Source organism: Halichondria panicea, chromosome 11 (assembly GCF_963675165.1).
Source record: "Halichondria panicea chromosome 11, odHalPani1.1, whole genome shotgun sequence".
Classification (NCBI taxonomy): Eukaryota; Metazoa; Porifera; class Demospongiae; order Suberitida; family Halichondriidae; genus Halichondria; species Halichondria panicea.
In genome coordinates this window covers 1,364,734-1,384,053 of record NC_087387.1, presented here as the reverse complement: position 1 = coordinate 1,384,053, position 19,320 = coordinate 1,364,734, and the positions used below count along the sequence as shown (strand labels likewise).

At 41.1% G+C, this 19,320-nt stretch overlaps 8 protein-coding genes across 8 annotated transcripts; 4 read left to right on the top strand and 4 right to left on the bottom strand.

Annotated features, from left to right (window-relative positions):
- Positions 1 to 16: 16 nt before the first annotated feature.
- On the bottom strand, positions 17 to 2,298 carry LOC135343768 (zinc finger protein 830-like). The gene is made up of 6 exons (XM_064540777.1): positions 2,111 to 2,298; positions 1,888 to 2,050; positions 1,490 to 1,646; positions 1,114 to 1,340; positions 755 to 831; positions 17 to 292 (listed from the first exon to the last, which is right to left on the bottom strand). The coding sequence occupies exons 1-6, from the start codon at positions 2,200 to 2,202 to the stop codon at positions 130 to 132; spliced, it is 879 nt and encodes a 292-aa protein (XP_064396847.1). The 5' UTR covers positions 2,203 to 2,298; the 3' UTR covers positions 17 to 129.
- Positions 2,277 to 3,268, top strand: LOC135343777 (succinate dehydrogenase assembly factor 3, mitochondrial-like). The gene is made up of 3 exons (XM_064540786.1): positions 2,277 to 2,416; positions 2,568 to 2,737; positions 3,027 to 3,268. The coding sequence occupies exons 2-3, from the start codon at positions 2,573 to 2,575 to the stop codon at positions 3,213 to 3,215; spliced, it is 354 nt and encodes a 117-aa protein (XP_064396856.1). The 5' UTR covers positions 2,277 to 2,416; positions 2,568 to 2,572; the 3' UTR covers positions 3,216 to 3,268.
- Positions 3,218 to 10,753, bottom strand: LOC135343753 (uncharacterized). Its single transcript, XM_064540757.1, has 21 exons — positions 10,542 to 10,753; positions 10,236 to 10,347; positions 9,718 to 9,884; positions 9,119 to 9,311; positions 8,930 to 9,063; positions 8,576 to 8,717; positions 7,916 to 8,446; positions 7,541 to 7,855; positions 7,315 to 7,484; positions 7,072 to 7,252; positions 6,842 to 6,988; positions 6,591 to 6,779; positions 6,082 to 6,216; positions 5,781 to 5,966; positions 5,585 to 5,725; positions 5,134 to 5,322; positions 4,932 to 5,069; positions 4,647 to 4,847; positions 4,232 to 4,355; positions 4,076 to 4,121; positions 3,218 to 3,859 (listed from the first exon to the last, which is right to left on the bottom strand). The coding sequence occupies exons 2-21, from the start codon at positions 10,330 to 10,332 to the stop codon at positions 3,305 to 3,307; spliced, it is 3,981 nt and encodes a 1,326-aa protein (XP_064396827.1). The 5' UTR covers positions 10,333 to 10,347; positions 10,542 to 10,753; the 3' UTR covers positions 3,218 to 3,304.
- Positions 10,754 to 10,808: 55 nt separating this feature from the next.
- On the bottom strand, positions 10,809 to 11,846 carry LOC135343774 (uncharacterized). Its single transcript, XM_064540782.1, has 4 exons — positions 11,665 to 11,846; positions 11,472 to 11,586; positions 11,036 to 11,254; positions 10,809 to 10,977 (listed from the first exon to the last, which is right to left on the bottom strand). Exons 1-4 carry the CDS (start codon positions 11,814 to 11,816, stop codon positions 10,903 to 10,905), a joined length of 561 nt encoding a protein of 186 aa, XP_064396852.1. The 5' UTR covers positions 11,817 to 11,846; the 3' UTR covers positions 10,809 to 10,902.
- A 29-nt stretch (positions 11,847 to 11,875) lies between these two features.
- LOC135343749 (uncharacterized) lies at positions 11,876 to 13,079 on the top strand. Its single transcript, XM_064540754.1, has 4 exons — positions 11,876 to 12,081; positions 12,156 to 12,270; positions 12,337 to 12,555; positions 12,727 to 13,079. The coding sequence occupies exons 1-4, from the start codon at positions 11,915 to 11,917 to the stop codon at positions 12,817 to 12,819; spliced, it is 594 nt and encodes a 197-aa protein (XP_064396824.1). The 5' UTR covers positions 11,876 to 11,914; the 3' UTR covers positions 12,820 to 13,079.
- Positions 12,891 to 13,919, top strand: LOC135343748 (uncharacterized). Its single transcript, XM_064540753.1, has 4 exons — positions 12,891 to 13,078; positions 13,166 to 13,280; positions 13,411 to 13,638; positions 13,698 to 13,919. The coding sequence occupies exons 1-4, from the start codon at positions 12,921 to 12,923 to the stop codon at positions 13,785 to 13,787; spliced, it is 591 nt and encodes a 196-aa protein (XP_064396823.1). The 5' UTR covers positions 12,891 to 12,920; the 3' UTR covers positions 13,788 to 13,919.
- A 26-nt stretch (positions 13,920 to 13,945) lies between these two features.
- LOC135343750 (uncharacterized) lies at positions 13,946 to 15,131 on the top strand. The gene is made up of 4 exons (XM_064540755.1): positions 13,946 to 14,094; positions 14,221 to 14,335; positions 14,588 to 14,806; positions 14,917 to 15,131. The coding sequence occupies exons 1-4, from the start codon at positions 13,946 to 13,948 to the stop codon at positions 15,007 to 15,009; spliced, it is 576 nt and encodes a 191-aa protein (XP_064396825.1). The 3' UTR covers positions 15,010 to 15,131.
- LOC135343747 (myosin light chain kinase A-like) lies at positions 15,085 to 19,320 on the bottom strand. The gene is made up of 9 exons (XM_064540752.1): positions 18,928 to 19,320; positions 18,303 to 18,407; positions 18,099 to 18,179; positions 17,970 to 18,027; positions 17,346 to 17,422; positions 16,670 to 16,833; positions 16,229 to 16,341; positions 15,934 to 16,019; positions 15,085 to 15,652 (listed from the first exon to the last, which is right to left on the bottom strand). Exons 1-9 carry the CDS (start codon positions 19,183 to 19,185, stop codon positions 15,182 to 15,184), a joined length of 1,413 nt encoding a protein of 470 aa, XP_064396822.1. The 5' UTR covers positions 19,186 to 19,320; the 3' UTR covers positions 15,085 to 15,181.

The following is a 19,320-nucleotide window of genomic DNA, read 5'->3' as shown; positions in this document are numbered from 1 at the left end:
ATTCCTTATTTATCAATTAGAAAAAAATTCTTCTTTATTTTTAATAACAGAACAGTAAGTGAAGAAATTATTAACAGAGTCATATCGGGAGTGCGTGAATATTACAGAAATTAGCTCAGTTTATTTTATTCATGATATTTTAGCTCTCCAGTCTAATAGATTGTCCAGATCTAGTTCATCGCTGTCACTCTCCTCATCTCCCACGTCCTCTCTGTGGGGGTCACTGGTGGGTGTGGCTTTGGACAGTGCTTCCTGTCTCTGACGCAGTTTCTCTGCTCTCAGGAAACACGACCTGTGACCAGAACAGTTCTGCATGACTTAATTAGGACATAGTAATTAAAAACAGTACAGCCTGCATACAACATAATATATTACCGTAAAAACTCGATTTAAAGCGACACTTTTAAATAATTACGTTTTACAAAAGTAAAGCTTTAATGTACACAAAAAATGAATTTATATGGTGCTATATGGGCGAAATGTCCAATAAGTGTCGCTTATTTAGAGGGTCGCCTTAAATTGAGGTTTTACGGTAGATATAATTATAGCAGCTAGTGCATACAGCAGGTGCAACTGAAGGTGGTAATGTATACGGCTGCTTCTAAGCTTGATGTTAACTAGTCATTGCTTGCATCAGATGTAGCTGCTTCTAAGCTTGATGTTAACTAGTCATTGCTTGCATCAGATGTACATGTAGCTGCTTCTAAGCTAGGCTAAACTGTTATAACAGATGTCATAAAGATTATGCACTCACGCTTGCTCTTGGACCTCCGTTTCTTCTCTGTCCTCCTTTGAATCCATGTCTATCTCCAAAATCAGGGCATCCGAGACCTGTGTGAGTGTGTGGGAGGGAGGAGGGTGTGAGTGTGTGGGAGGAGAGTATGTGTGTGTGTGTGTGTGATGTGTGGATAGTACGGTGTGGGCAAGTATGTGTGATGAGTGTGTTAGTGGATCTGTTCCTGACACACAGAGTGAGGATTGTAACTATTATCAGGAGCTATTATTTACATCGACTTCATGAAGCTTGAAAAAATAATTAAAAGGCTGCACTAGTTTGGAGGGCCACCCAGAAGGACCAATCACACATTCACATGTACTGTTACAGTAGCTCACATCGTCTTCCTTCTGAATGGACTTCTGGAACTTCTCCCATTCTTGCAACTCAGGGTCCTTGTACTCAACCTTGCGTGCCTTTGCGTCTCTCTTGGGGTCGTCAAAGAAGCCCTCGGGCAAGGACGCGTTTTTAGAGGGTGGATCGGCATCTTTAGTGGACTCGGCTTTTGACTGCTTTTTCTGTGGCCAGACATTGTCTTCAGCTTTTGGCATTTTGTCAAAGAAATCTGCAATTTTAGATGGAGACTGATTGAGGGAATTATAATTTTTAAGCTGGGAGATTACACAAATAAAGTACGTCATAATAATTATATTGTGTGTCCAAATAGTAACTACAGCAGAGGAGTGTACCTACGGCAGCCTTCGCTATACCTACCAGTTGGAACGCCCTCAGGGTGTTTGGATGGTCCTGTTTTCTGACTGGTCACCGTCTCCTTGGCTACATTGGAGTCAAAGAAGTCAGGAGGTAGAGCGGAAGTTCTCACTGCAGTCTTGGGCTTCTTAAAAGAAGGTTCTGGAGGAATCTCAACATCCTGCACAAAGAACACAAGGTCAATTGGCTACTGATTATGGTACATCAGTAACACGTGATATACAACAGTAAAAAACAACAATTTGGCCTATATTGACTTCACACTACAACTGGCCTAGCAAATAGACGTGCCCTAAGGCTATAATGTACAGGCATTGAGGTTTCGTAGTCTACAAATCATGCAGCTCAATCTACGGTATAATATAAACTTTCTACAGTCTATAAATGTGCGGTCTGCTCACTGGTTCTGGATTCTTGCGTTTAGTGTTACTGGTCAATGTTTTGCTCTTCAGTGCTGCCACATTGTCCTTGTGCTTACGACTCTGAATGTGTGTGCTCCACAAGAGCTCTGTCTTGACCGTTGCCGTGCACACCACACACGTCAGCTGTCCAAGAGCATTGTACCTGTGCAACACAGTGTAAAGAATGTACATAAATTATGTAGATATATTCTTGCAAACTTACTTGGCTAGAGGGTGGTCAATCTTCTGCACAGAGGAAGCCTTTGCCTTTTGCTCTTTCATCAACCGTCTATAGTGCTGCTGTTTGAGTGACATACTTCCACGGACACAGAGATCTTCCTGTCCCACTTGCTTGCTCAGATACTAGAGTGTTGCTGTGCTCTAAATAGAATCCACAAAATGGGCACTTATTAGAGAATGTTGTCAACTTGAGCATGCACACTTCACTCACCTCTGTATTGCATAACACTGAAGCCTGCAGCCTGGACACTCAGCTACCAGATACAGATACACTTTATCCTGCTTCCTGGTAAGTTACATAGAGATGCTTTACAGGTTTGAGAAAGACAATATTGTTTCTATTAATATATCCCCAGCCACAACAGTTCTAGCCGGCCAAGCATGCAGTGCATCTAGTTTGTGTGAATGGGCCCATGTATTATGCTGCTCTGTTCTTCCAGCTGTCATGGCTCGCTGTGAAGTGCTAGGCCTGTACAGACGACTACTGAGACTCCACCAGAGACTACCAGGGGACTTTGGACCCCTCGGCAGCAGGTTTGTCCAGCAAGAGTTCAAAGGTCATAAAGGAGCATCGTCCGAACATGCAAGACTGTTTCTAAGAGAGTGGACAGTAAGTGAAATAGTTAGGAACACTGCATCTGTTGAGCTAGAAAACTGTAAATTAGCAATGGACTCTCTGATAACTTTATGATAAAGATGCTCGAACGAAGAAAATTGACCCAATCATGTCATACAGGACACTTTCCATAGGTCCCCAAAATGTTAGTATTTAGAGACTCCACTGTACGTCTTATTCACATGCAGCACACACCTCGCACATACACACCCTCCACACACACACACACACACACCTCCACACAACATTCACAAGTGCTCTGGTATATATGCATACTTCACAGGACTTTGCTGAGACACTAGATGAACAGTTGCAGACCTCCTCCACTCCTGGTCCCAGCACTGTCAGAGCCACCACCACTGTAGGTCATGGCCTCTCACAGAAGGAGCTTAACTTGCTTAATGAACAGCAGCTGCTGCAATTGTTTGAACTGTTCAAAGAGACTAAAAAACCTACTGAACCAAATAGATAGCATTAATTACTATATTGTCATTTCACTTTCAGTTGTACATAATTATAATATAATTTTATGATGGGATGGGGATAAGTGAGAACAGACTATTAATGCTGCACAGAAAGAAGTGACATCATGTTATGTCGGGGGAGTGTTATAGCTTGTGTAGGAGTTCCATTGTTGGATAAATGCTGAACATTACTCGAGTTAAAATTTAACGATACGTCACTGTTCTGTGCAGTGGAAAGTGAGAGATCATAATTCCGAGAGACATTTTTTTCAATTCCACTTGCAGATGGAGAGAGTAACGAATCAGTGCTCTGTGCAATTCCATTTTTCCCCGAGGATAGCGTGTTTTGTGACATCACGCTTTCCTCCTTCCAATAAATATATGAGTCTGTACCCATTCCACTGGTGTCAACTCGGCAGAAATCCACGACATCTCTTTCCAACTGTTGACGACTGTACGGCGAAAGTAATGTGTTCCTAGTTCGTACGGAAGGCGATTCTTGTAGTGACTGGATATCAGCTACTATTCCCAATGGATCGTACATCTCATACATTGATTTCTGGTCTTCCTCGGGCTCACTGTTGTATGGTGCAGGTAATACCCCAAAACCAACGCTATGGTCTTCTAAGTCTGGTTTGAGTTTGTACTCTGTCTGCATATAGAATAACAGTTATTTTTAGGCATATATACAGTGAAACTTTATAGGGCAGAGCAGGTCAACAGTGGCAATAAAGAGGTCTGCTAACATAGGTTAAAAACACATGGAGGCTTTGGGCTTAATTATAATAACCTGCATGGCTGTATTCTAGAGGTATACGTACATGAGAAAACTGTTTATAAGATGCATGACCACACACATTTTACGTACCTTTAAATTAGTCTGTTTATTCTGTTTCTCAGCATATGTCATTGACCTGCACAAACAAGTACCATTAAAATTAATTATGGCAAAAGGGAGAAACAACAACTGACTACAAAGAGCATAATTATAACTAATCCTCATGTTCGTATACGTAAGACTAACCAGTTCCTGCAGTTCCTGTACTTCCAGACGGCAGCCATAGCTAGAGCTAGAACGAGGAGGAACACGACACCTCCGGACACCACACCAGCAACAATCGGGGAGATTGTTGTGGGCTCCTCCTCATCTGTGTAATGACTGCGTGTAGGGCACTGCCATGCATACTAATAGCGAGCTATATAACAGTAGTGTAAGGCTTTCAATTGTGCTGCATGTACTAACACTATCAAGTAGTAGCAAAAGCATGTTAGTAGCCCTGGGTTGAAGAGTTGGTTATCTAAATTCAACAACCATGCAGGGGTACAAACCGAATGATAAACTAAAACCATTCTAGACATTCTAGACAGACATACTTCAGTTGTTCTATTCATGCACTCCTGATTGCATGTATACTGTTGAGTGTGATGCACGAACTAACCATCATCAACGATGTCCACCGTAATTCTCCCTCCGATGATCCTCACACTCACATCCTCGACAACACTCGAAATCCCGACACTGAACGACGTTGTATTCTCCACAACATTGTCGTTGATAATGGATATATTTATGCACTCTTGATTAGAGCCAGCCTCAAACGTGAGAGGTAGAAGTGGTGGATGGTTGTACTCACTGCCCTCTGAGGAATTAAAGAGAGTAAATTTTCAATAAGGCAAAATTTGCAACTGTACAGTTGTTGTATTAGGATCGTTAATCCACTTACTTTGAGCACTGCCTGGGGATACATCAACGAAAATACTGACAGCTCTTTCTGCTACACCCTCCATTTTTGCACACAGTTGCACAAATGGTTTATTCTCCATCACACTACTAGAGGGTCCAATCAAGTAAATGCTCACATCTGAAGAAAATTGATTGATTATAAAAGCAATCACGAAATAATACATTGATATACTAGCACTTACAATCGTCATCTTGTATGGTGAGTACAACGTTCCCTTTAGCGATCACAACCCCAGGATCAGAACTGGTAATGGTAACTGTAAAAGACTCGTCAGTTTCCAGAATAGAGTCATTCACGATTGCAATGTTCTCACAGTGACCACCACCAGACAGAGTCAGCTGTCTATGAATAGGAGTGAAGTCTCTTTGTTCTGTGTGTGTGTGTGTGTGTGTGTGTCGGTGCGTGTGTGTGTGCGTGTGTGTGTGTGCATGCATCGTAAAGTAGTGTAACAGTATATAGTACACGGATGGGTAGTCCATTCCAGTGGCCCTTCATGCGCACATTGTAAGTCACTGTACATGTGTGGGGGGGAGTAACAATTACACAGAGTGCATATTGCACATCGCTGGAAGTAGCGGTAATATCTATAACGATGCAATAACATGGGAGTGCTGGAATAACAGATTGTTTACCTATTCCTGTTTTGGGAATTGATGCCATAAAGATCGTAAAGTTCCTGTCAATTTCCCCCTCTGCTTCAATGCACAGCTGGACGAAACCATCGCTTTCATTAATCGTACGATTAGTATCTCCAAGTAAAGAGACGATCACATCTGCAACCAGAGACACAAAATAAACTAATTCAGTTTGAATAATAAACAGTCTTACGATCATCGTCCAAAATCTGCACTATACTCTCTCCTTTTGAGATAAGGACATCAGGATCAGAGCTGTTAATGGCTACAATGAAATATTCCTCCTTCTCAAGAATGGAGTCGTTAAGGAACTCAACCAGCACACAATCTTCAGCTGACAGAGTCAATTCTTCATGAATTCCAACAAAATCATTTCCCTCTGAAATTTTGTTGTGAACAAATTGAATTGAGGGCATGCAGATAGTATAACTATTTTAGGGCTTAGGATTTAACAAATTCCTTAAAGAAATGCCTTCTCTAATAGAATTGTTTACCTTGAGCAGTGGCAGAATATGTGTTGATGAAGATGGTCACATTTCTCTCTAGTGTCCCTTCCACTCTCACGCACAACTCAACACTCTGTGTGCTCTCATCTGCTCCAGAAGGCTCACTTAGTGAGAGGGTAACAGCTGTAGGGGCAAGAACGATTAAATAAATACAGTGGAACCGCGATCGACCCAGAAAAAGCTGTAATACACCACCTTGTATACTCTCCTAAGTGTGCTGAGTGTGCATGTGCATACATGGATGGATGGTGTGTAATACAGCTTTCCCTGGGGTCACTATATGCATGTGTATAGTATTGTTTTAGAGATGGAAACACTATCTTTTATACTAACTGTCTGTAAAGGATAGTGTTTCCATCTCTAATCTAAACAACACAAACACTACTGTCTGAATACTTGTATCTCTTAAACTCTCCAACATACGTAGTGTTTGAAACCTTACAAAGGACAACCTATAAGGAAGGTTTCAGTATAGCTATAACAGTGTAGAGACTCACTGTCATTGTCCAGTATACTGATTGCTGCCACTCCATTCATGACACTAATTAATTGGTCTGCCGATGACAGAGTGAGAGTGAATGTTTCCGTGCTCTCAACAACTGAATCGTCTATCACCGTGACATCGAGACATGTACTGTTTCCAGTTAACGTGACTTCGGTAGACAATACCTCAAAGTCAACACCCCCTGCAGAGTTGGTTAATAAGGTGTGAAACACTTCACTAAAAATGAATAAAATAAATAAACACCTTGAGCTGATTTGTCGGTGGAAGTGATTTGGACTGCAAAATTACTTGAAAAAGCTTCCATAGTTTCCATGCTTACACACACTCGTAGTGTACGCTCGTCCTCGACAATTTCATACACAGTTTGTTCAAAGCTCACTCTAACAGTACCTATATAATTATTGTATATAAATGTTGCACCTGCAATAAACAAATTTCTATGCAGTATTGCTAAAAAAAAAAAAAAAACGTACCAGAAACAATGCATTGCACAGGTGCTGCAGTGTATTCAATATTGTCTGGATCCACACAGAAGCAGGTAGTACAACCTTCTGTATTTATTGCAGCAAAATCTTCAGTAGTTGCTGCAGCTCTCAGGGTGCAGTGTGTGTTGTGTGGCAAGAACTCTAGCCTGGAAGACATCTCTCTAAATTTCTGCATGCAGTAAATAATTCTTATGCATGCATGGTCAGGCTTGACTGTATGTATGAGCATACCTGGTTAATCGTGATGGTCTCATTTTGAGTAGTACAAGACCCTTGAACATAGTAAACCCGATTTTGAGATCTGCTAATGAAACCATTTATAGTGTTTCTCTCATTATCCGTCAGCGATACATCCACCCTTCCATTGTCACATGTCAGGTCAATCATTGGAGGGAAGAGAACTGTTTTACAATAATAAAAATTAATGTGCGAAACTGGATATTATTATTATTATTACCTCTGTCTTGCTGACAGTCAGGAAAGTCAGTTCTATCCTGTAGCTTAGCACTTTTGTCACTAACAATCACGCCTCTTGAGTCAACAACTAGTACAGAATATATAAAATTCTGGAACAGAGATACAAGCAGCTCATGTGATGTTGTATTCACAGTCCATTCCTGGTCGAGTCGTGTATCTTGTAGTTGATACTGGAGCTGACTTGACCCTCCATTGTAGAGCGGTGCATCCCATGTCACAGCAATGAAGAATCCTGATAACTCAGTGGCTCGAGGTACCTCTCTAAACCGAGGCTGTGAAGGGGGGTTGCTCCGACCTGAAAAAAACAAAAGCACAATTAAAATATTATATGCTGATTGAAAACACTTCATCTCACCAGGGGGCATTACTCTAGTCATTGATGTCATGGTTTTTGGATGATCTAGCACGGCTACAAAGCTCTGATACACTCCGTACACACTCTCAGTGTCGTCCAGCTGCAAACTAAGCGAATTTATCGTCTCCCCTTTCAAGCGTACTCCATTGTGATACCAGATCAACGAATGGTTATCAGGCAAAAGTGATGTAATCTCCAGGCTATCACTTGAATGTTCAGGGAATACTGTGCTAATTTCAATTTGGGACGAGACGATATTCGAAAAGACTTGAACTTCTAGACAAGTCTCGTGCAAGGCACCACTAGTATTTACTGCACAGCAGTAGAGTCCTGACCGCTTAGTAGAGGACCTTTCGAGAGTAAGCACTGTGGTACCAGAGATGGCGTTTCCATTCAAGCTCCAAGAAACAGTGGGGCATGAGGTTGAGCTGATATTGTATGCACACACTAAACTGACAGTTTCACTTTCAAGGTAGGCACGTCTTGATGCGATTATTTCAATTGAATCATTGTTTTCATCTTGCACACTATCTGTAGATTTCAAATAATAGGATTAATAAAAAAAACTTTCAACAACATAATTATAAAGTAGGACGGTGCATGCATGATAAGAACAGCCTGAAGGTACATGCATGAACATGTTCAGTTCTCACAACTTACCTTCTTTTACAGTGATGTTATAGCTTGCAACAGTTAAGTTGCTACCATGAGCTGTCCTCAACAAGCAGTGGTATAGTCCATTACGAGTGCTGTTACCGTGATCGCTTAAAACAAGGTCGCCATTCGTTAGAACTTGGTCTCCCTGAACATATGTGTGGCAATTTAAGATCATGAATTTGGCTGTGGCTACGCCTCTAGGCATAATTATAACAACTTATTAAATGCAACTGTGGCAGTGGAATGTGATAAAGTAATGATTGAACTTAACACCACCTTCAGTAAACGAGATTCATAATTTGAATAAACCCCAGAGTTTATAACAACGAACAAACAGACACACATGCAGACACCAACCTCAATTTGATGTCCATTCCTAGTCCAGTGTAGCTGATTAACTACATTTGGTCCCAATTGGCTTAACGAGCCACATCTCAACAGTAGTGACGAGCAACTTGATACTGCTACATTTTCAACTTCAACAGTATCATCTGCAGGGTTCAATAATATTCACAGGCTGATTTTGAAATCGAATGCAACACTTACTTATTATTTCAACCCGTGCTTCGTTGCTAAGGGTAACTGTAGTGATACAAGGGAGGTGGTCTACTCCACAATAGCTTGCACTGTTGCCATCGGTAGCGCTACACTGATACACTCCGGACTGGGAAGGGGTGGGTTGGGAGAGTACGAGGGTGATCCAGAAGTGTGTACCATTGGAGTCACTATCTGACAAAAGCTGAGGGTGTAAGTTTAATAAGATGTGATTGGTACAGTAATTATGAAGCTGGCAACACTCAAGAGATTGCTCTAATGCCTCAGAGTCACTATCTGACGAAAGCTGAGGGTGTAAGTTTAATAAGATGTGATTGGTACAGTAATTATAAGCTGGCAACACTCAAGAGATTGTTTTTCTTTTCTAATGCCTCAGAGTCACTATCTGACGAAAGCTGAAGGTGTAAGTTTTAGTGATTGGTACAGTAATTATAAGCTGGCAGCACTCAAGAGATTGTTTTTTCTTTTCTAATGCCTCACTTGACTAGCACATTTTTTGCCAAGCAGCTTGCTGATGTTCAGGCAAGTTATGAATACAAGAGCTAAGCTGCATGCAAGGCTAAGTTGTATCACACAAATTATTCCCGTACCATAGCACCATTGAAGGTCCACCTCAGCTCTGGTACAGGTAGATTAGTTGTTGCACGTTGCAGTGAGATACCACAGGTTAGCACCACCTCTCCACAGCCAGCACAGGTGACCACGTTCGTCGGTGGCTGAATGCTGAAAGTCACAGCCTCAGGCTGTGCATAGAAACCTGTGGAAAGCACAGTTGTTCGGAAATTGATGTACAGTTGATTTGGGAAATGATGTGATCAATGAGCCATTTCAAGACTATGTATGTACATGTATATGTTTCAGTCCAGTTGGTGCGATATCCTAGACAACACAATTCTATAAATTTGGTCACGATGTGTGGTCCATGCAAGACAAGCAAACGGTACCAATACATAGGAGAGTAGATTGGAAGCAAAAGGTTTTAAATGCAGTGCAACATTGAAACAGTAAGTACAATACCCAGAAAACCAACCACAACAATCAAAGTGAGCAACAACACAAGTGCATTCTTCTCATGGTAAACAAAAACCGCAAAACTTTCAGAACTCACAGTTCACTGATATCGGTGAGAAGAGTGCAAGAAGAACAAGTATCCATACGATTATGCACACTTTGGTCAGTTGGTACGCTCCTGGTTGTGTAGTCATAGTGATTGAGGTGTACTGTAAACAGTGTGGCACAGAGAGATAAATTAGTGGGCTTCGCTAAATAAACTATGTCTAACTTGGTTAGACACTGATTACTGTGAAATCCACATGGACTGAATTGCAAATTGCAGTGCTACACAATGCATACTTACATACAACAGCTGCAAGCTATCTAAATCTAGCTAGACTACCGGTAGGTCTCAACGTACTTGCAGTGAAGAAGTCTTACAACAGTTTAGAGTCTAAATTTGCCAGGTACATCAGCTCTCCACCAGGACGTAGGTTAGGCTCAGTCACTGAGTTTTGCTGGATCTGTTGCTAGTCTACACTCACTGCATGCAGCTAGCTCAGACGATGGGTCGCGTGTTTCGTTAAAGAACAGAGAGATGGTTTACACAGACTGTACACAGACTGCCCCGCCCCCAGATAGATCATTTAGGCATTACAATTAGCCATTTCCTAATAATTATGTGACATCAAAGGATTCAAATTACCACAATTTGCATGGCACACAGATAATTAGTGCAAATAAGCACACAAACAATTAGTACAAATAAGCACACAGAATTATTATTTTCTGGAGCTGTAGTATTTCTGACAGTCAAATGTATCTTGTCCGATGCATTTTCCTCTCACCTCAAAATTCTGCATGGAATCGAAAAACACATTTTGAGCGTATAAAATGAATTTAGCTTTGGCTTACATATTGAAGGCCAGGTTCTTCACTAACAAACTTGACAGTTGGTTCTTTCACAGTGTGATCAACAATAAAGTTGAAGATAGTGACTCTCCAGGTGGTTCCGAAGGTGTACTGCACCTGCCAGTTGGGGAACTCCTCTTTTGTGTTGTCGTACGCGTCCATCAGCCAGATGGGCTCACTCGTCTGTCCACAGTTGTAGAAGAGATTGGCCAATTGACAGACCTGCAGCAATCAAAAGATTAAATAATCTAGACATGGAATAAATCTATGTGTTTATAGGGAGATCATCTGAGCCTAAATTGAAATTATGCATGCCAAGCGGTCATGGTGTAGTATTTCATAGAGTAGCATTTCCAGCTTGTAACTATACAGCAATACCAATTGTAGCTATACACAGTATATCAGCTAGAGCACTCCTGACAGTATATACACTACTTACTGCACAGTCTGTTCCGGCAGCAGGATATCCAGGGCAAGCATAGCTGTGACAGGGGTCCCATACATAAGAGTATAGCCTACCATCACTTCTGGGAGATGGCTCCGATATATTCAATCTGAGTAACACAATTATTATGGTTGAGGCAATAGAGATCTAGTTAGCTATAGGGTGGCAATTTATAATCATTGCTCACGGGAAGTCAAACACTTTGGAGAGGTCAAAACTTGTCCCATTGCATTTAGCCCTGCAGGGGTAATCTTTATCTGGCATACACTGTGCAGTTTCTCCGAACTGTATGGAGAGAAAGGAAACCAGCAAACAGAGGTAAGCAATCTTCTTTGCCATCTTGATGATTCCTTGTGGAGGGGGGTGGGGCTCGTTTTGCAACTCAGCTCATGTGATTACAATTTTTAGTTGCTTGCCCCACAGTACAGGTAAAAAGAATGGCTAAGAAACTAGCGACAGTCTACTTCTTGTGTTTGCTGAGTCTCTTTATTATTACACACTTTGGAGAAGCTGCTCAGTGCACACCAGAGTCCGACCCAAAATACCTCTGCACTGCAAGATGCAATGGAACAAGCTTCGATCTCTCCAAAGCTTTTGACTTTCCGTGAGCCATTACACTGTATATTATATTATAATATAGATTATAGGTTATTTGGTTGCAATAAACTCTGCATACAGAATGAAAATAACGGAACCGACAGCTAGAGGGGGTACTGGTAATACCTACTGGTACACGTGGGACCCCTGCCATATTGTAAAGTGTCCAGGATATCCTGCAGGAACCGACATTGCTGTAAGAATTGTTGAGATCGCTAATTATTATTTTGCAAAACACATTATTTATCTCCCCTTGCTGCAGGTTTGTCAGAGTGCCAACTTTTTTTATAACTGTGGACGGAATAGCAAATCTATCTGGTTGCTGAGCGACAGGCTTCAGCCTCAGGAGAACTTTCCCAACTGGCAAGTGGAGTACACCTTTGGAATTGACTGGAGGATCACCATCTTTAATTTCACTATTGATCACACTGTGGAGGAGCCGACTGTCAAGTTCATTAGTGAAGACCCTGAACTACAATATGTGAGCTCCTATTAGTTTTGCAATAATAATTATAGTTGTCTCTGCAGTCGTAAATAGTTGCCAAAAACGCCTAGTAGAAAACTCACATGAGGCAATAGCTTTCACTGGTCGCTGATCTGTAATTTCCTTGTGATTGACCTCCCTTATCATGTATTAACTATAATTATGCAGAATTTTGAGGTGAGAGGGAAGTGCATTGGACAAGAAAGCTTTGACTGTAAGCAGTACTATGAGTCAAGGAACAAACTAAAAGACAAAAATTAGTACACATATTATTTTTATGTACAGTATCTTGTCTGCTCATTTGCATGTACATTTACGTCATTTTTGGAGAGGGGTGGGGCTCAGTCTGCAACAACAAAAAGATGGCTAACAAATTATTTTTCCTGTTGTTGTGTTTGTTGGGACTCTTCATTTCTACGTACCTGGGAGAAGCTGCTCAGTGTGCAACGGATAAGAAGTCCCTCTGTACTGCACATTGCAATGGAACAAGCTTTGAACTTTCTAAAGCCTTTGACTTTCCGTAAGCATTTTCATAGTTACAGATCTAGAGATCTAGTAAATACTTCAGCAACACCTGGCCAAAATAATTTTTGTACCTTATTTGTAGGATAAAAATCACTGAGCCCACACCCAGAGGAGATGACGGGAGTACTTTCTGGTACACGTGGAACCCCTGCCACATCGAAGAGTGTCCTGGATATTCTGCAGGAACAGACATTGCTGTACGTCAAGTATTAATTAACAGCTGATTTTCTGACGATTCATAGCTAGACTATAGCTCTATTTTCCAGTTTTGGTATATGTCAACATAATAATTTATTGTTATTGAGCCCTTTTCTTGTTGCTGTGCAGGTTTGTCAGAAGGCTGATCACGAGTTCTATAGTAACTGTGGAGAGGCAAGCCAGCCCATCTGGTTGATGGATACTACCCGACCGAGTGCTGGTGAAACTTTCCCCAACTGGCACGTGCAATATATCTCCGGCAGCTTCTGGAGAGTCACTATCATCAAGTTTATTGTTGACCACACTGTGAAGGAACCAACTATCAAGTTCATCAGTGAAGAACCACATCTACAATATGTGTGTAGCAAGTTTTTTTTACAATCAAGCCTATATTATAAATTATTATGTCTCCATAGAATTTTGAGGTGAGAGGGAAGTGCATTGGACAAGACAGCTACGACTGCCAGCAGTACTATGAGTCAAGGAACAAAGTAAAGAAACAGTAAAGAAACAGTAAACAGTAAAGAAACAAAAGAGCAGAACCCAGAAAAACTAAATAATTATGTATGAGATTTGTTTGTCTACTGTTTTCTGTGAATAATGTTCTAGTCTGGTGCGCATGTGCATCCTGAAGCTAATCACATGATCTAAAGACCCCAGCAAGATGAAGATTTCATTGTGTTTGCTGAGCCTGGTGCTGTTCATCTCTTCTCAGTCCGGAGAAGCTGCACAGTGTATCCCAGATAAGAACTACCTCTGCACTGCAAGATGCAATGGGACAAGCTTTGATCTCTCCAAAGCTTTTGACTTTCCGTGAGCACCAATTGCACTCCAGCCACACCTCCACAACAATTATACCATTGTTTACATGTGTACATTACATGCCTAGAATCAGGAGTGCATGAATATTTGTACTCCTAATACTAATTTATACTGCAGGTTGAAAATAACAGAGCCCACACCCAGAGGAGCTCACGGTAATACCTATTGGTACATTTGGAACCCGTGTCATGTCGAAGAGTGTCCAGGATATCCTGCAGGAACAAACGTTGCTGTGAGTAGACGACATGTTTTTTTGTGATGTTAGTTCTTTGCAGTCATTAATTCAGCGGTTTATAGATACTTCATGTACACATGACTGAACGAGTGTTGAAAGCTGCGCTGTGCTAATGCCTCTCGCCATGTTTTGCTTTCGCTCAAGAGTGTTATCTAGTATTTGTACCCTATAGCTACCTGCATGGAGAAGGGACTTGCAATTGCAAGAGGAGATTTGGTATAATAGCATTCTCTTTTAATAAAACTGCAGGTCTGTCAGAGCGCTGATGTTTTTTGGAACTGTGGACAAACGAGTGAACCGATCTGGTTAATGGATAACTGGCAGGCAACTCCGGAGAATTTCCCTAACTGGCAGGTGGAGTACACCTCCGGAACCACTTGGAGAGTCACTATCATTAAATTCATTGTTGATCACACTGTGATGGAGCCGACTGTCAAGTTCATTAGTGAAGACCCTTATTTGCAATATGTGAGTAGACTGATTATCTAGCTCAGTAATATTTATACTGGTATTATGTTGACTGACTGCTGAGTGCTGATTATAAATGCAATAAGCTAATTTTTTTCTTGTATTCGCAGAATTTTGAGGTGAGGGGAAAGTGCATTGGCCAAGAAAGATTTGATTGTGAAGATTACTACAGGTCAAGGAAATCGAACAAACACTTAATTTAAGATCAAAGTGGACCAAACGGCATAGCACAGCTTTGTTGTATATATTTTATTGTTGGAAACATTATTTTTGTGTGCTTGACTATAATTAAGTTGTTGCATTAAAAATTATGGTACAATGTGAATATCGAATATCGACTAATATACACACACGAATAAATCAATGAGGCTGCTGCTATGTCTTAGATACTGAGGAATGTCTATGAGTGCTTCCACTGGTCGGTCTTTTGCTTGGCGAGGCACCACTAGACCTTGACGAAGAAGTTCCTGCTCGATCTCGAGGCTTGCTCAAACTGCCACTTTGACCACCACTCAATGGAGGCAATCTTTCATGGGGAAGATGAATGCTACTAGTTGAGCTGTTTCTGAGGCTACCCTTGGACCCTTTAGGTGAGACTACAGACACACTGTTTGATCGACGTTTGGAGCTGCTTGATGAAGTTGCAGGTGGTGGCTTCAGCATCTTTGAGCTCGGGGATGCCAACTCTTTGCGATTGTGTTCACATGATTCCGACTTGACCTTGTCTGATTCTGCAGAGGTACTTACTTCTTCTAGGGCTGCGAGCTCTCTATAGACGGCTGCACTCTCAGAGTCCAAAGTTCTCATAAGGTCCAGGGCATTCTTCACCTTTCGTTCTTTTTTACCCTGTTTAGTGTGTGAGCGTGTGTGTGCAGATACAGTAGCCAATCATAGTGCTCGTAAAGTATGTAACCATTGGAATCTGGTTGCACGCTCTAATTGACCTTTCGAAGTACAAATTAGCAGTACATACAATGTGCGAGTGTGTGTGAAGGGGACTTTACGTATGTTCAGTTAATTATTGAGGGTGAAAGGGGTAGATGAAAGTAAATGATTGGTAAATCTTCAATGCTTAGATCGTGTTGTGTTAAATGTCTCGTATTAGTTGCAATAGTGGCTCAACTCACCGTGAACCAAGGGTCGTCCAACACCTTTCTTGCTGTGCATCTCTCACTGGTATCCACACACAGCATCGACTTGACCAGATCCTTGGCTGCAGTGATGAAACATACAAATGCCATCATGTCTATTGGTAAATTTAGCACTAAGAGCACAAATGGTATGCTTGCATGCATACACATATTTACTAGAATCACACAGAGCCAGATATGATCTAAAAGGTCAAAGGGGGGATCGTTGGCTGCATGTGTATACATAAACAATTCACAAGTGCAAACAAACAAACGCCATCAGTTTACTCACCAACTTGACTAACATTGATCCACTCTATCTCCTGAAAGGTGAGCTGGCCTTGTACAATGACCTCCTCCAGTTTAGCAGAAGTCTCTCCCTTGAAAGGCACACGCCCACACAACCTGTGCACACGTACAGAATATAATGTACTGTACTAAGTACTTTAGGATAGTATAATATGAGACCAAAATGGGAGCTATATAGCGGGTAATTTTCGTGGGCAAGCTAACCTTCACGAAATTTTAACGTAGGCGTGGCTTACCGGAACGTAGGAATGCAGTGCAGCCACGAGACTAAACGAAATTTTTACTCACGAATACCACCGTTTTTCGAGTTGAACGAATTTTTTACCCCACCCCACGAAAATTACCCGCTATACGGTAATCAGTACAAGGTGCTCTACACCTACACAGCCTGTATTCAAGAATATTTTTAAAAAGAAGAACTCACAGTATGTACATGATGACCCCTAGACTCCACACGTCACACATCTTTGTGTAGTCGTGCCCGTTGAATACCTCCGGTGCCATATAGTAGAGGGTGCCACAGCGCATGTGCATGAGGTCATCACAGCCAGGAAGCCCCTTCATGTGAGCCAGCCCGAAGTCAGTTACCTGGTCGGGAAAATAAAGAGTTCATCATTTCATAATGAATGCATGTACTAAAGAAGCTGGTGGATCTAGAGCATAATGGCCTTGCCCTACATGCATGCAGGCTGCACACATAACACATACATTAATTAATACGACAATTACCATTAATATTCCTGGCTCAGGCAGTATCTAGGAGATGAAATTACTTTAACTGCCTAACTTGGGCCAGCAAGTACAGTACAGGCCAATACATTGATACTAGGCTATTGCTGTATCAATGAATATCAGCAATAAATTGAGACATCAATCTTGTTTGTCAAATAAGGCTCTTTAAATTGAAAGCAATAGTAAGCTTATCTCAAGTCTGCACTATTGAGTGGTCACTTTATCGACTATACATGAAGGTATAGGATACACACAAGCCATCCCATGGTAACATGGGCAGCCCTCTGAAATATGCAATGTTGTCAGGCTCATGTGTCGGACACAGCCTTATAGCTATGGCATTGTGTTACATACGTGTCAAGAAATACCTTGATGTTGAAGTTATCACTGGAATCAGCTGTACTTAACAAGATATTCTCCAGTTTCAAGTCTCGGTGCACCATATCTGCAACCAATTAACAACAATTAACAACCTCAAAACGAGTGCAATTTTCTGCCGTATTGCTGAGATATAATTATATATACCTATAATTATACATTTTTGAGGCTAGAAACATGTACTGTGATTTAACTACGGTCGTACAGATTGCAGTAGATGATGGCGATCATAAGTATTTGGGGGCCCTCATTTAGCCCCCCCAAACAGTATATCAACATAGTCGGATGGAAAATATAGGGAATGGGGGCTTAAGATTTGAGCAACCAATTTGTCTGTGGCTCATTGACAGCAACTGTATTTTAGCACGTGGATGCTATAGTGGGTGCGCATGTGCGGTAGGCATGCGTATAGAACCAAAAGCCACGCCCAAGTCAGTATGTCATGTTCTTCGAGGTAAGGCCACAGTTAGTGTAGTTCCTCGTTAACTATTATGTAGAGAGAGTGGATAATTGATGTACTACATCACTTTCATTTATGCACACAAAATAATGATTTGATCTTCTGTACAGAATAGAACATGTTCAAATCATTGACAAGTGACCTCGTGCCTTACCATTGTCATGCATATAGACCACGGCCTCTGTGAGCCTTCCCATGATCACTTTGGTTTCCTGTGAGAGAGCAGCAGTACACAGTGCATGAGTGCTATCAGTACAGTAACAAAGGATATGCATGAACATACCTCTTCCCTGAAATAAGTTTTTCTGCGTAGCTCATCAGAAAGCTCACCACCTTTGCATAGCTCCATAATCAGATACATTTTCTGCAAGTACACACGATAAATATATGCGTATTAAAAACATTTTTATTCTAACATTTTTAGGGGCGGTATAATAAATAAGTATTATCATAACAAGCATGCACATGCACTGTATATGACAGTAACCTTTGCAGTCTCAAAAACTTCCTCCAACTGAATAATGTGAGGATGATTGACCCTCTTTAATACCTCCACCTCTCTCTCCAGTAACTGTATCGAGTGGCTTCCAGGCTGCACAAGAACACATAATAATTATACAAGCACATTCATACTGTGTACAATAAGTGACCATTATATGTGGGATTGTGTTTCCTAACTAGCTTCAATGAATAATCTTACACCAGCCTGAGAGTCTATGTAGTTGGGGGCAAGGGTAGTACCTTGTATATAGTATACTGCTTGCAATTAAATAAGAATTAACGAACAGTAATTCATAGTATTATAAGGAAGTACCAATAATTTTTATTAGCCAGGAAAATTATAATTTTACTGACAGTAGAAGCTCTGAATGCTGTTATTATAGTTAAACCATATTATCTTATATATACCTTAAAATTATAATTATATCAATTTAAGTTGTTATGACCTCACTGTCTTACAAACAGTACTATTTGCATACACAACATAACTACCTTTATAATTATGATACAACATCCGTTACAATGTATTGTATTTAACGCTACAAACAATACACGCTTGCAACAACCCTTCAAATTGTAAGTGTTAAGTACTGCAAATAGCCGTTACATACTTTATCTTTATTGACGATCTTCATAGCAAACTTCTGCTGTGTGAGTCTGTTAGTGATTTCCTTCACAACACCAAATGCCCCTGTTCCCAGGATATCCCCGATAACGTATTGTTTCTCAATATCACTCTCATCCTCCACTCTTCTATGACGGGCTACATCAGTAGCTGAGTTTGTAGAGTCACTGTTGTGATATCTTTTAGGAGTTGTAGGGTTTAGAAATGATGATGAAGATCTTCTTCTGTCCAATGAATTGCTCATCTTGCACTCTCTGTCACACACTGGTAGATAGCTGGATTTAAATGGTTGCTCAGCCTCTTGTCGTCTTCCAGCAGAGTTTCTTGCTATTGGGAAGTTGTGAATTGCTGACCTTGCATGATGTTGTTATTTCTGTGA